General features: G+C 38.7%; 2 protein-coding genes across 2 annotated transcripts in view; one reads left to right on the top strand and one right to left on the bottom strand.

Annotated features, from left to right (window-relative positions):
* Positions 1-4,427: 4,427 nt before the first annotated feature.
* Positions 4,428-11,342, top strand: LOC139474692 (uncharacterized). The gene is made up of 4 exons (XM_071257788.1): positions 4,428-4,464; positions 6,729-6,840; positions 8,112-8,245; positions 11,269-11,342. The coding sequence occupies exons 1-4, from the start codon at positions 4,428-4,430 to the stop codon at positions 11,340-11,342; spliced, it is 357 nt and encodes a 118-aa protein (XP_071113889.1).
* An 878-nt stretch (positions 11,343-12,220) lies between these two features.
* The window catches only part of LOC139474693 (serine/threonine-protein kinase 40-like), a 37,627-nt gene continuing 34,256 nt past the window's right edge, over positions 12,221-15,591 (bottom strand). Inside the window, exon 9 of the mRNA XM_071257789.1 lies at positions 12,221-14,664. Within this exon, the coding sequence (XP_071113890.1) occupies positions 14,382-14,664 (283 nt within the window). The 3' untranslated portion in view covers positions 12,221-14,381. The remainder of the gene's footprint in view (positions 14,665-15,591) is intronic.

Raw genomic sequence — 15,591 nt, 5'->3', positions numbered from 1 at the left:
GCCGAGACCTTTGGTCGAACAGCAGGCGTTAAACATTTAAGTTGCGTGTTCAAGTCTGATGTTACGTGATGTGTGCTGGGTCAGTTTCACAATACTGCTTGTTTTTCCGTTTGTGTCAAAAGTCAAGTTAGAGAAAACACCAACAGTATACCTGGAAACAGTCAAAACAAAACTTGTTCATGAAGCAGCGCACCCACGAGCGAGTTATAATGACAACGTATGTTTGTTTGTTTTATATATATCCAAAACATTTCACGAATAAACAAAGGACTCAAATACAATATCAAGCTATTTGAATTTAGATGATGTTATTATATTTTTATCTATCTAGATCCATAATTCTTTTCAAAATTTGAAAGTGACACTAATTTTCGTTCACAAAGGGAGATAATTTAGGAATTGTCAAGTTATGTTGTCTATTGTAACATAAAAGTAGGTATGTTCCCTGATCTGATTGGTTAAAAAGTGTTGTCGAATGAGCATAACATCGCTGAATTTTGGGGGTCTCATCATCATACAATAAACATTTGCTCCGAAAATATATTGGAAACTGAATTTTGGACAGTGTTCAAAATATGTTACTTTTTTGACGACGTTTTAAACTCAAACGAGCATGGGAACCAATTTTTACTTCATTTTTCAAATCGCCAATCTAAAAAATACGATACAAAAATATGTGCTTAAATTTTGCTGCCAAAATATCAACAAATTGCTATATTTAATGGAATACATCTATGCCGTTAATCACCTGTTTTTAAAGAATACAATTATTCAACAGACAATATTTAATCACTTGTTAAATAAAAAATGTTATCAATGAATTTGGCCCTAATAGGCTTTCGTAGTCTTTCAATAATATAGATAACCTAGGTGTTGTTTTTAAAACGAAAAAAAAAATACTATTACTTTAGCTAGAAAAAGAAAATATACTCTTTACACAAATATACTATATAAATATTTGATCACATGTATTTCCTTGTTAAATCAATCAATTCTACACTGTATAGTTACATTCAATTATTAAAACCGCTCGTCCCACACCATTGTAGATGTAAAACCTGATGCGAAACGCTTATGGTTTTTTGGCACTTCGTCACACATGTAGATTGATACAATTTTATAAAATGCGAGCGAAAATAAAGACTAAAGCATTGTCACAAATGCGATCCAGAAAATATAACAGCGGAACTCTGCGCTTTATGAACACTGTAACATTGAGGGTCAAAAATCGATTTATTTTCATTTCCGCTTTTGTGATTTTATCGCGTGTGGGTACCTTGGCACAGTTGACAACGGTAGTGCATGTGTAAGGCGAATCACGAAATTCGTTCTCGTGCAACACTGTGACGACTCTGGTGAACAGATTGGCAGAGGGGTATGGTGGTTGTGGAAAAAGAGCTTTCTCATCACTGCAACTATTTGTCATCATTGCAAGTATACCACAACCTGTACTATATATAGACTGACATTTAGTCCGTGAAATAAGTTGTCTTATTTCAAAATATATATCTACAAAATGAAAAAAATAAAAAATCCAAATGGAGCCCAGAACAATCCTTAATTTCAGGATCTCGACTTGCCAAATCATTAATTCTAAACTTAAGGTGGTCTCCTTTTTATTTTTTTTCTCCAGGGTATGACCGACAGACTAGCCCATATATCTAAGCCTAGTTTCCAGGCTTTGATAAAGGAGACATCATAAAGTCTAGTTGACACTCTTGCCTCGGGAACATGTGTTGCATATAGATCAACCGTTATTGTTTATTAAAACGTTTCGATACTTTTTTTTCATTTAGGATGGAAGCATTCCAATAATTAGCAAACTAATGTTTTTTTTCTATTTAGCACGTTAAGTGTTCGTAACACTTTGATGCGATAGCGAAATGACAATGTTATTTTTTATAGTTAGATATAAAATAAGACATCCGGCAACTTAAATTGTACTATTCTTCATGATTGGTAATACCCTATTTCCAAAAGCGTTTTAGAACCCAACTCACTGTTCGAGTGATAACTTATTAAATTACGTAAGCATGCTTTTCCTGTGGTTTCAGGAGCATGTAGTCCGACGCAACACATACTCTACTGCATAAAATTTATAACTATCTAGATAACAGTAAATCGTATAAAATGAGAGTGTGCGTCGATTGTTCATCCGCTTCTAATATTATTCAGCCTCACTTTGTTATGCAAAAGCTGACAAAGATGGGTGTTAACTCACGTATTTTCAAATGGGTCAAATGTTTTATTGTCAACACAGTCCATCGCCCTAAATGGGACCCGTTCAACTTGTTCGCGCTTCTACAGGGGCCCTACAAGGTTGTGCCATCCCGCCCATTTTATTAATGCTGTACGCCAATGAATGCATTAGCCGTTTTGTTATTGGTTTTCCTGTACGATGTGCAGATTACGCTTCACTTGCAGGTCTTATCTGAGACGTTATTTTGGATCTTGGTGTAAGGATAACTGCCCGTGTTTAAATGTGAAAAACCCCAAACAAATGAAATGGTATTAGATTTTGGGAAAGATAACTCATGTGTATATCCAGTTGTTGTTGATAATGAAGTAATGTGGACAAATATAATACCTGGGAACCATCATTGATTCTCAACTCACACGGGATACAAACAGAATATATATACCATACCATCATCATCATCAGGTGAAGATGTAGGCATCCCTATTGGCACTAAATGCTCCCCTTCTTAGTGATCTGTTTCTTTATGCATATGCATCATAATTTCTGCTCGGCAAAATCAAAACAAGGTAATTTGGCCAAGAAGTTTAACTTAAGCTTCAGGTATATCGATGGTCAGATGTCCTCCAATAATGATCAAATAGCCTTCCACTGATTTACCCATGCACCTGAACTAGAAATAAAGGAGACCATTGAGAAGGCCTCATCTGTTTCATATTTAGATCTGTGCAAAAAGATTCAGAGTGACAAAACACTCTCCACAAGACTGTATGACAAGAGAGTGAGTGAGGGAGTACGGTTTAACGCCGCTTTTAGCAATATTCCAGCAATATCAAGGCGGGGGACATCAGAATGGGCTTCACACATTGTACCCATGTCGGGAATTCTACCCGGGTCTTCGGCGTGACGAGCGAACGCTTTAACCACTAAGCTACCCGACCGCCCCGTATGACAACAGAGATGACTTCAACTTTCCAATAGTCAACTTTTCCTTTATGTAGAGCAATATACCGGCAGCTCCAGTCTTTGGTGTTTACATTTCACAACTTTCGAGGTACAATCGAGCATGCTCTTAAAAATTCTAACAAGATTTCAACGCGCGTCATACGACTGTAACTCAGAAGCTGTTTTATAAGGTCACAACTTCAAGGCCTCATTAAAGCTTTCAACACATTTTATTGTAGGCATGTGGAGGACATTTACGATTCAGCGACAAAAAAAAAATACCCGATGCAATTCCCTAGTTTCACTTGTACCATGTGTTCCCGTGTTTTGTTTCACGCGTACGGTTGATTTGCCTTTGCATGTGTTTGTGACGAATGCCACCGGTTTTGAGAGTGATACATAAACCAATGATGATATAGTCGGAATCGTACAATCGACTCTGTTTTTGGCAGAGATTTCGGAGTGTCAGCTTCTTAAAGCTTGAGAACCAAAAAAAATGTTGAGCATTTATTCACTAGCGCTACATTTAATGTCAATTAGGCTACGTTTGTGATTGTATATTTATTTGTATATGTGGCCGAGACCACTTTTCTTCGGAAAAAGCGTTGTCTCATCTTATCTTATCACTTCAATGATTGATTTTTCATGAAACGAAACTATTTTCGAAAACACATATTACGGCATTCTGGACCAACTAGTCCCATTCCGGGAAGATACGAACGGTGACGAATGATACTACGTGGCCTTATATACGGTCTACCAAGACATAAAAGTTATCACGACATCTAAAGTAGACTCATCGAGACATTCATCTACCCGACACATAGTAGCCGTTTTCGCCAGAGAAATCGGTGACGTTTTGCCGTTTTTGCCTGCACCCCTTATTGGATATCCATACACTCTGAAAATACATTTCGGATATTTTAGTAAAGATTAGTTAAATCTTGATCATGTTCATTACAAAGCTTCTTTTTTTTGCCATCGGCTACCATTTACCAGGGGAGTTCATTCTTATTGTCACAATTGAGACGACAATAATAATTGTGACCCGTAGTCGCACAGTGATTGTCAGACGTTCTTCCCGCGCTTACTGGTTTACCGCAAAGAACTATGGGAAGGAGAGCGTTATGAAAATGACGTTCAAACCGCAAGCTCCCCGCAGCGCTATTTCGCCCTGAAAACTGCCAATACACTAGTTACGGGCGCCAAACGGAGTTTTGACCCAAACGATTCCTCCCAAACGACAACGTCCACTGGTCGGAAAACGTGATCTTTTACACACTCCATGATGAACGTAATAGCCTCAGTGATTCTAGTTTGTGGTAAGATGCTCGAAACAAGAGTTTATGATCTTAGAGTTCCTGCTTTTAGTAATTACGGTATAGCGTATGTTTTGTGAGAAACATTTCTTTTCCGATCTAGCCTAGGCGAAGGCGAAACAATATTGACGTAATATGACATTTTATGTAAACAACAAACATATTTAACAAATCAGTGTGTGAAACTGATTCTGTAAACAGTTATCGCAAATGTTTTAAGAATCTTAGCAAATTAGCGGCGGTCTGCAACGTGCAAAAATGGACTGGGAAACAGAGATTACTACACGAGTGCCTGTCAGATACCACTGATCTTACAACGAATGAAAGCGAGCTAGATACGCTTTGAAACAACGAGTTGTAAGATCAATGGTATCTGGCAGACACGAGTGCAGTAACCTGTTTCTTACACACCCTAAAATCGCATCTTTTCACCATCGAATCGATACATTTTGCCTATATTCTGATGATCGCAGTGGCGCATTAATACATAACACCGCGGTCATGAGTGACGCCATCCGACGTACTGCTTACTACGTATAAATAATGTGACCCTACACAAAAAGGTTTCTGCCATATCTGTGAGTTTTCAAGGCGATGTTGATGATGCAAACTAGATAAAATCAAAGAACACGCTGGATGCCGAGTTTAAAGTTTTCACCTCAAAGAAATGACCAAATATCTACAACAATGTTTACTTCCGTATGACATCACTACCAGATATATCACTTTTATAGATTGGCGTGTTCATTGACAACAGTACGCGGGATTTCCAGGAGGATTTTGGTTGATTAAGGGATCGTAAATACATAAATGTGTCATGTAAGTAATCAGACACATTCTGACTATCTGCGTACTGTTATTTGTTTTTCAATGTAACCGAGAAAATTAGTCAGAAATGCAAATAACTACCGTCGTCGTGCGTGACTTTCCGTCAGTCATGGAGTCATTCAGGACGGAAACTTTTACGATTTCTGTTGAATTTACTTGCTTGTTGTATTGTAGATCTATATTTTTAAATTCCATAATTCGTGCTACGATACCCTTCCCACGAATAGCATCAAACGCGTGAGCCAATGTATGCAATACTAGACGATGGATAGGAGAAAATGCTACACAGTGTAAAATCTGAATTTTGCTTTTACATTTCAACAAGTACAGTTTTACTAGTACAGTGTTCGTTTCCATATCTAGATCTAATTTATTTCGCTTGATTCCAACTAGATACTTTAAATTGGTGACAAAGATTATTTGTCATTTAATTCCAAAATGTATGTGGAATTCGGGGATGCATGTATCGCAACTGAGTTTGAAATATACGTGATCTTATATTAGGCGTCTCATAGCCGGCATACCTGAAACGTGATTTTGTGAAATCTATCCAATATGGCGGAATGTACACTTCGGCGTTCGTGTTTGCGTATTTTCCAAAACATTCTAAACGATTCTATACTTATCGGCGACGATTATCTTATCAGCGATTTGATAAAAAAAAACAACCCGATAAGAACCCCCCCCCCCTAAAAACAACAACACAAAAACAACAACAAAACAACAAAACATGCCAGTGATCACTAAAATGCTACTTTTGAAATTCAATTCTTAAATATCCTATATTTTGATTACCATGTCTGCCATTCCTATTTTGTTTCCTGCAGTACAAGCTTAAAGGGTTACCCTGTCTGATTATTTGTTATAGTCATGTGGTAACAGCTCGGTGGTATTTTTACGTTTTGGACATTGTCAGCAAAACACAACCTAACTGTTAACAGGACTGTTGGACGCCCTGGTTTCAAAACATTGATAAAGGGTATCTCGAACCATACACACTGACCTGAATAAGACATGTTTTCAAAACAATTCCGGAACATGTAGCGAAATGTTTTTGGGATGTTTTTACAACATTTTCGTGGGGTATTGTCATGAGATAGGGTCGTCACAACTTATTTCATCCTTCTAACACAAAGTTAGTTCACGTTGTTGTGACAGCGTCCATGGTAGTCGGCAGAACAACGTAGAGTACAACATTACCACAATGTAAAATACAACATTCCATAACGTAAAATACAACGTTATCACAACAAATAGTCCACAGAAGAACTGTGGACGGATATAATATCTTAACGTCACAACCACGTAAACACAAAGTTGCCATAACCTGAAATTGTTAGCTGGGTAGCATACTTTATGCCATCTATCAACAGTAACTCAAGTTATCTATGATCCTAATGCTTCATCCCAGAATTTTCCTGATGCTGTGGTTGTTTCAGTGGCGGTTGTGTGGGTCATCCCAGTGGCAGTGAGTTCTTGTGAATTGACTGCCTGTAGGCCCCCTCCCACAACAATGAACAGCACATCAAATGGCACCAGTGCTTACTGTTTGTAAGTAACTTAGATCTACCCTAAGCATAATTTATATTACTGTCACCAAATCTATTTACTAAAGATTGAAAATGAATTGTAACAATGAGTGAGTGAGTTGGGTTTAAGTCGTATTCCAGCTTAATGTGGGAGGAAAGCCCGAAGTGATGCTGGTTTCGTTTACCACTTCCGTGCAACCCACGAGCAGGGTATGGTGCCGACAAATCTAGAAACATAATTAGGGCGAACCAGGATTCGAATCCACAATCATAGGTGTCTTGCATGCCCAAGGGACACAACTCTGCACAGCAAATCGCACCTCGTGCCCCCTGTGCAACCCCCCCCTCCCCCCTTAATAAAAATGAATTTATGATGTGAATTTTATTTGTTTACAAATTGATCAGTGTACCTTGATGGAGTTTAAAGAGGCATTAGGGTTAAAGAAGACATTTCACCACAGTGTGTATACCATCTCGCGTAAAACCATACTCACTCACTCACAGTGTGTGTACAGGCAGAATTTGTTACAATCTAAATTGACAAAAGAGAATCTTAAAAAAGCCTATGGGCCCCATCTTCTGCTGAATCACTTGAGTCTTCAAGGCAAAAGAGAACACATTTGAGAGCTTGTTTTTTAAGTAAAATCTCGAATAAAAAGGCCTGGAAGGATTATTCTCACTGCCCCAACACCTTGCTGTGTCCAGATTAGAACATCATCACTTTTGTCCTTAGGTATACGTGACCAATTAAAATTGGCAATAATAATTGTTACCAGTTGACAGTGAAGATTGAGTTTTAGTGTGGTTGCGGCCAAAATACAGGACATATGGCAATGCTGTAAGAGGATTCGAATAATGTCATTGCACATTTATATATTTGAAATTATGCTGCTACTGTAGCTCTGCAGACAGGCTTCCATTTTGCAGATGAGATATCAAACCTCAGTGTCCATGCCAAACAGGCCTTATGATGTGCGACCCGTGAAGATCAGGTAGAATAGGTCATCAGCAACCCATGCGTGCCCTCAAAGGCAACTATGCTAGTCCTAAAAGGCGACTAACGACATCGTGTGGTCAGGCTCGCTGACTTGGTTGATGCATGTCATCGATCCCAATTGCGTGGATCGATGCTCATGATATTAATCACTGGATTGTCTGATCCAGACTCGATTATTTACAGACCGCCGTCATATAGCTGGAATATTGCTGAGTGCGGGGTAAAACAACAAACCAACCAACCAACCAAAACCTTATGATGTGCAACTCCGTCTCACGCTGTTCTCTCTGTTCCAGGCAGCAGAACACCTACCTGAGCTGTCTGAGGGAAGAAGAGTCATCATGTGACATCTTTCAAAAAATTGTCTTTGATGCTGAGATCGCATCTGTGAAAACTATAATTTGGAGTATCTCGGATTGTGAAATTACAAGTACGTTATTGACTATATCATGGTATACACTGCTGCAGGTACCCCTGTGGAGTGCCTGGGTTAGAGTATTCCGGGGTAGAATAGGTCTTCAGCAACCAATGCTTGCTGTAAAAGGCGACTATGCTTGTCGTAAAAGGCGACTAACGGGATCGGGTGGTCAGGCTCGCTGACTTGGTTGATGCACGTCATCAATCCCAATTGCATGGATTGATGATCATGATATTAATCACTGGATTGCCTGGTCCAGACTCGATTATTTACAGATCGCTGTCATATAGCTGGAATATTGCTGAGTGCGGCGTTAAACAACAAACCAACCAACCAACCAACCTGGGTTAGAGTAGCTTACCAGGAACATATGCTGGTTTGGAGAGGTGACTTAATTCTCTATATGTGGTTAGTGGTAGTGAGATGATTCACCAATGAACCGGTGGATTGCAATTATTTACTTGTTAATACAAGCATCAATCACGACTGCTTGTTGTAAGAAGCGACTAATGGGATCGGGTGGTCAGGCTCGCTGACTTGGTTGATGCATGTCATCAATCCAAATTGCGTGGATCGATGCTCATGATATCAATCACTGGATTGTCTGGTCCAGACTCAATTATTTAGACCGCCGTAATTATAGCTGGAATATTGCTGAGTGCGGTGTAAAACAATAAACAAACAAAACAAACACAGTCGCACGCAAAGAAAAACATATTGATAATGATTCATACCTTAAATGTTTACTTTATAACTGTTACAACACAGACTAATTATTAGTGAAATAATAAATTTGACCCCTGAAGATCCGGGTTAGAATAGGATTTCTGTTTCTAACACTGTTTGATGCATGTCATCGTATCCAAACTACATGGCAGCGTTAGAAACTGGCACTAGTCCTGTAGTCCTTGCCAAACTGCCCAATAGTTAAGGTATCATAAGGACTAGTAGACATTTGCCATATTTAAGGGTTTTGCTATATGTTATCATTATAAGGACTAGTGGACTATATATGTTAGTTTCTACCCCTGCATGGATCGATGCTCATGATGTCAATCACTGGATTGTCTAGTTCAGATTTGCTTCTTTTCATATAGCTGGAATATTGTTGAGTGTGGCGTTAAACAACAAACATAAAATAGTGAAAATTAGTGGTGAAAACATAAATATTTTCATCCATTGCCCAACACTTTACACTGCCAACTGCAAATCGTCAGTGTACCAGGTATTTGGCCATTATGTCTGTGAAACAGATGGCTTTCACCACACCCTACGTATCGGAACAAGGTATTGTGATACGTATCAGATCGTGAACAAGGTATTGTGATACGAATCGGATGGTGAACAAGGCATCATGATATGTATCAGATCGTGAACAAGGTATTGTGATACGTATTGGATCGTGAACAAGGTATTGTGATACATATCGGATCGTGAACAAGGTACTGTGATACATATCGTATCGTGAACAAGGTATTGTGATACGTATCGGATCGTGAATAAGGTACCGTGATACGTATCGGATCGTGAACAAGATATTGTGATACGTATCAGATCGTGAACATGGTATTGTGATACGTAGTGGATCGTGAACAAGGTACTGTGATACATATCGTATCGTGAACAAGGTATTGTGATACGTATCGGATCGTGAATAAGGTACCGTGATACGTATCGGATCGTGAACAAGATATTGTGATACGTATCAGATCGTGAACAAGGTATTGTGATACGTAGTGGATCGTGAACAAGGTACCGTGATACGTATGGATTGCACAGTTGGTGTATTGTCCCAGCCCTTGTGGTCAGACTGAATGTTAGTAGACAGTGTGCCATATTACTACGACGATGTGGCTCGTTGCTCATAATCTCCATCACTGATTTGTCTGGTCCTGACTTGATCACTAGAGGTTGCACTCTAGATTTGGGAAACATATTTGTTATTGCCAAAACATTGAAGCCAGTGATCCTTCTTACCAGCAATTACCATTTTTTTTTACTGGTAAAATTAAGCTTGGATGGTCAATTCATTTGACTGCCAGTCCCTGTGGACCGGCAAATAAAGTACCTTAGGGAGCGACCATTTGATTTCTATGGGGGGGCCGGAAGTTGTTTTCTCAGCAAACTATTTTTTTCTGAAGCCATTTCTAACAAACTATTTTTTTGTAACATACAGCTGAACAAACTATTCATTTCAGATGGTAATTTTGCAATTTTATTATAGAGTAAAATATGCAATCATATTTCAGCAAATGCAGCCTGTGGTGTATTATAACATGAACAGCTATAGACAATAACAAATAAGATTAAAGTAATAGTGATGTTGCGCCGAAGGCGGCGGAAATTTTTTACGTTTATAATGCTGGAATAATTCTTTAATTTAATAGATAAATGTTGCAATGACATGCAAAATTATATCTGGAAACAAACTATTCATTTTTCTCACAGTAGTAAACATTCTATTTATTTTACTGATTATCTCCAACAAACTATTCATTTGTAAATACTTCCGGCCCCCCCCATAGAAATCAAATGGTCGCTCCATTATAAATCTTTGTTGTTAAACAAAACATCGGTGATATTCATACAAGTATATTTTTCGAACGAAGCCAGCTTGTCTGTTACCATCAGGGTTTCCCCTTGTCTATCCTTAGTGCAAGGAAATATAATTTCTCTTGGTTTCGAGGTTAAATATATATTTGTAGGGACAGTCTCTGAATATTAAAAAAAATAGAGAGAGAGAAAATTGTGACTGAACTTTGTGTCAATAACATGTAGATCTATTTAAGTTATTTCAGAGATGATGTCATTCTATTGAACATTAAAACAAGGTAATTTTCATAAGTTATTTTATTTGTTTAAAGTTGGGACTGAAAACAATTAGGGGGTATTGGTAAAGTTTAGAGCTGCCAGTCCACCAGGAACAAGGGAAGATAATAAGAAGCAGGTTAAACACTGGAACCATGACCTGCAACATCAGCAGCTTGTCTCAGTATGTACTCGCTCTTTGTCACTCAGCTTATTTCTAATTTCAGGCGGTGCCCCGATGAACGTCTACTCCATGCTGCTGTGCCTGGTGTGTGTGACATTCTCACTGCTGTGGCGCTGACACAACACAATAAACATCATCCTTGACTTGATGAGGAAATATCATGCATAATGGCTCAGTCAGATTTATCACAGTGTATGGTTGAACAACACATCCTGATATCCCTGTACCATCTTCCTGAGGCAAGGGAGTTGACTGACTGTAAAAGTCCAGTTTCCACCCTTGCCGAACTAGGCTGGAATTACTGGTGGAACTAAATTTTTTTTACAATAATTTTGGGGAAATCGTTCTTAAATATTGTATCATATAGACATATTCTGGGGTAAAATTATCAAAATTAGGAAAATTACCAAAACTATGTGGCTAAAATTGTACAATTCTGTGGTAAAAACATTCCCCCGGTCATTAATACAAACTCTTTTTCTTCCTTTAAAAACTATAATCCCTTGCATTTAGACATTTCAAGACATGCAAATAAATATGCACAGTGTCACATATTTATTTATGGTTAGCTGTAAACAGTTTATATAGTCATAATACCACAAGAATGTTTAAAAAGCATTATTTTGTTTTATGAATAGTCCTATTTTGCATGTTTGAATCACATATTAATTGTTTAGGGCAATATTGGAATGGAAAGTTTGATTAAAATGCTTAAAAATGATGACAATTAGTTTACTAATTGATAAAATAAAAGGCAGATTGAACGATTTTTCTGCAATTCTGCGGAAAGTTACATTTTCTGCAAATCTTTCTGCAATCGCAGAATTTGTCTTGAAATGATAAAACATTGACAGCAACCTTCCAAAGTTAGCAGCTAAAATCTTACAGTACTAATACAGAATAGTCTAGAAGTGTATTTGTATAGTACACTGTAGGATGAAAATTTTATTGTGTGTGTTTTATCATCGGCTAGATCACATACTTGTCTACAAATGACAACAATTTGACATGCACAGTGACGTCACAGTTTATTAAAAATGTATGATTTATTATATACATCTGTACATTACAATAGTATTTTCAGGAAATGTCATGACAAAATGATATCCATGTTGCCAACTGTTTCTCATGCATATGCCTTAAATGAAATATGACACTGTTTACAGGGCTGAGAACCTTCCGCAGGTCCGCAAATTTTAGTGACATCAAATTTGTTAAAATCTGATGGATTCCCCCATAATCGCCCCCAAATTATGGACCACACTACATTGCAACGACCTTTCAGCTGAAAAAGAAAATATTCATTCTCATCCCTGTGTTTAGTACATGATAATCTTCAATCATAAATTGAGCACTTTGTAAATGTGAAAATCATGATTCCCTGTTTTTGATGTTGCCATTTTAGGATTTTAATTCTCACCCTAATCAGCGTTCCCATTTACCGGTAATTACCAATTTTTTACCGGTAAAATCAGGCTTGGACTGGTAATTCATGTGACTGCCAGTCCCTGTGGACCGGCAAATAAAGCACCTTATAAATCTTTGTCGTTGAACAAAACTTTGGTGATATTCATGTAAGTACATTTTTCAAACAAATTCAGCTTGTCTGTTACCATCAGTGCTTCCCCTTGTCCATCTATTTGTAGCGACTTTGTCTCGAAATAAAAAAAAGGGGAGAAAATTGTGATTGGAGTTTGTGTGAATGACCTATAGATCTAACTAAGTTACTTCAGAGATGACATCTTTTCACTGAAAGCAATATACAGTCAAGTCTCGTTAATCCGACATCGTTGGTTGCACATGATTGTGTCGGATTAACGAGTATGTCGGATTAACGAAATTAAGTGATTTGTGATCGAAAAACGGGCGTCTTCACGATAGATAATAACCGTGTGTACCTTGTAATAAAATCATTAAAAACGAAATATTAATATTGTTATGTCGTTTATTCATTCATTCCTTAATTTATAATTAATGACTGTGCAAAAATAATAATAATTTTCCCATTTATACATAACAATAGAGACATTACTCACTGAATATATCACATGATCAACGACACACGTTTCCTCTTGTAAATGAAAGTGCTACTGTCTTAACAACTTGCTTCATCTACTTAAAATAGTCTGTTAGTGTTTTCTGTTTCTAACATTTTGAAGGCACATTTCTCCCCCAAGTCCCCTGCTCGCTTGACGTCTAGGGCTTGTGGTTCTTCAGCATCAACATTGTCGAGGTGTAATTTCATTTGCTGTTTCTTATAATAAAGCTTGAAATTCTTAATGATCCCGGCATCTAGTGGCTGAATGTGCGATGTAGTGTTTGGTGGCAAAAAGTGACATTTCACATTAGTTATGTCGACAGTAGCATGGGATGGGGCGTTGTCCAACAGCAATACCACGTGGCGTTGCTCCAATCGCATTTGCCAATCCAAGATCAGTAGCCAGGCTTTGAATATTAATGAAGTCATCCATGCTTTCTTGTTTACATACCAGTCGACCATGGTGAGTCGACCATGTTTTATATACCTGTTCGTATTTTAAACTGGCTTCATGCACATTTATCTGGCTTCAATTTGTAAACTACATTTGTATAGCTTTGTACATACAGGTTTGAATAGCTTTTCCTGTTAATTGTTAAGTTAATCTCTGCAGCCAGTGCGTGTCAAAACACGGGGTTGTGTACTCGCGGTCAGATGACCACGGAGTACGCTGACCACTGTGTCGGATTAACGAGACTGATTAATGAGTGATTTCGGTAATTCGTTGCAAATTAGGTGTGTCGGAGTCGGAGTGCGAGAATGTCGGATTAACGGGACTAAATAGCACTGAATCAATCGGTTCCCATCATTTGTGTCGGATAAAGCCGAGTGTCGGATTAACGAGTGTCGGATTAACGAGACTTGACTGTAACCAAATAATTTTCATACGTTTTTTTATTTGTTGAAATTTGGGGAACTGGTAATTTTTAGAGTTGCTAGTCCACAAGGACTGGCAGTTTCAAAAGCCAGCGGGGACACTGCCCTCATAGACAAGCATGATCAGTAATGAACTGATATGGAATAACACCAAATCTGCATTCAAATACATTTCCCACACTAAATACCTCATAGTACTGAAAGCTGACGGAGACTGCAGTGAACACAGACACCTACTTGTGTCATTTTGGCAGAAGGTGTTGGTGAGCACGGAGTTCGTCTGCTGTTAACGGCATGGCATCAACATTCATTCTCCTCACTGTGGGTTGAGCATTAGTTGGCCTTTTCCTCACAATGTGAACTTTCTGAGCCTTGGCCTCATTCTGGGAGTCGGACTGTAGCTGGTGCAGCTTCACCTCCAGGTCACTTGGTTGGGTCAGGACTGGCAGGGCAGGAGGGTGGTCCGGCTTGGAGGGTGGGTTCTCTGGCACTTGTTGATTTGGTCCAGTGACAGACAGGGCTCTCCTTGGGAGGGAATGTTGACAACATGTGAGACACTGACAGACAAGGCTCTCCTTGGGAGGGAATGTTGACATGTAAGACACTGACAGACAAGGCTCTCCTTGGGAGGGAATGTTGAACACATGTAAGACACTGACAGACAGGGCTCTCCTTTGGAGGGAATGTTGAACACATGTAAGACACTGACAGACAGGGCTCTCCTTGGGAGGGAATGTTGAACACATGTAAGACACTGACAGACAGGGCTCTCCTTTGGAGGGAATGTTGAACACATGTAAGACACTGACAGACAGGGCTCTCCTTTGGAGGGAATGTTGAACACATGTAAGACACTGACAGACAGGGCTCTCCTTGGGAGGGAATGTTGAACACATGTAAGACACTGACAGACAGGGCTCTCCTTGGGAGGGAATGTTGAACACATGTAAGACACTGACAGACAGGGCTCTCCCTGGGAGGGAATGTTGAACACATGTAAGACACTGACAGACAGGGCTCTCCTTGGGAGGGAATGTTGAAAACATGTAAGACACTGACAGACAGGGCTCTCTTTTTTTAAGACTAGCCACCCACCCTCTCCGTATAAAAAATTACCAGTCCCTAAAAACTGTTTAAATTTGCTGTATTGTACAGGTAGAGATTGGGTATTGCTGTTTTGTACAGGTAGAGATTGGGTATTGCTGTATTGTACAGGTAGAGATTAGGTATTGCTGTGTTGTACAGGTAGAGATTAGGTATTGCTGTACTGTACAGGTAGAGATTAGGTATTGCTGTGTTGTACAGGTAGAGATTGGGTACTACTGTGTTGTACAGGTAGAGATTAGGTACTGCTGTGTTGTACAGGTAGAGATTAGGTATTGCTGTATTGTACAGGTAGAGATTAGGTATTGCTGTGTTGTACAGGTAGAGATTAGGTATTGCTGTATTGTA

Source organism: Haliotis cracherodii, unplaced genomic scaffold (assembly GCF_022045235.1).
Source record: "Haliotis cracherodii isolate W230 unplaced genomic scaffold, xgHalCrac1.p SCAF_3, whole genome shotgun sequence".
In the NCBI taxonomy this organism is placed as follows: Eukaryota; Metazoa; Mollusca; class Gastropoda; order Lepetellida; family Haliotidae; genus Haliotis; species Haliotis cracherodii.
The sequence above is the reverse complement of the archived record's forward strand: the minus strand, read 5'-3'. Positions and strand labels throughout refer to the sequence as shown.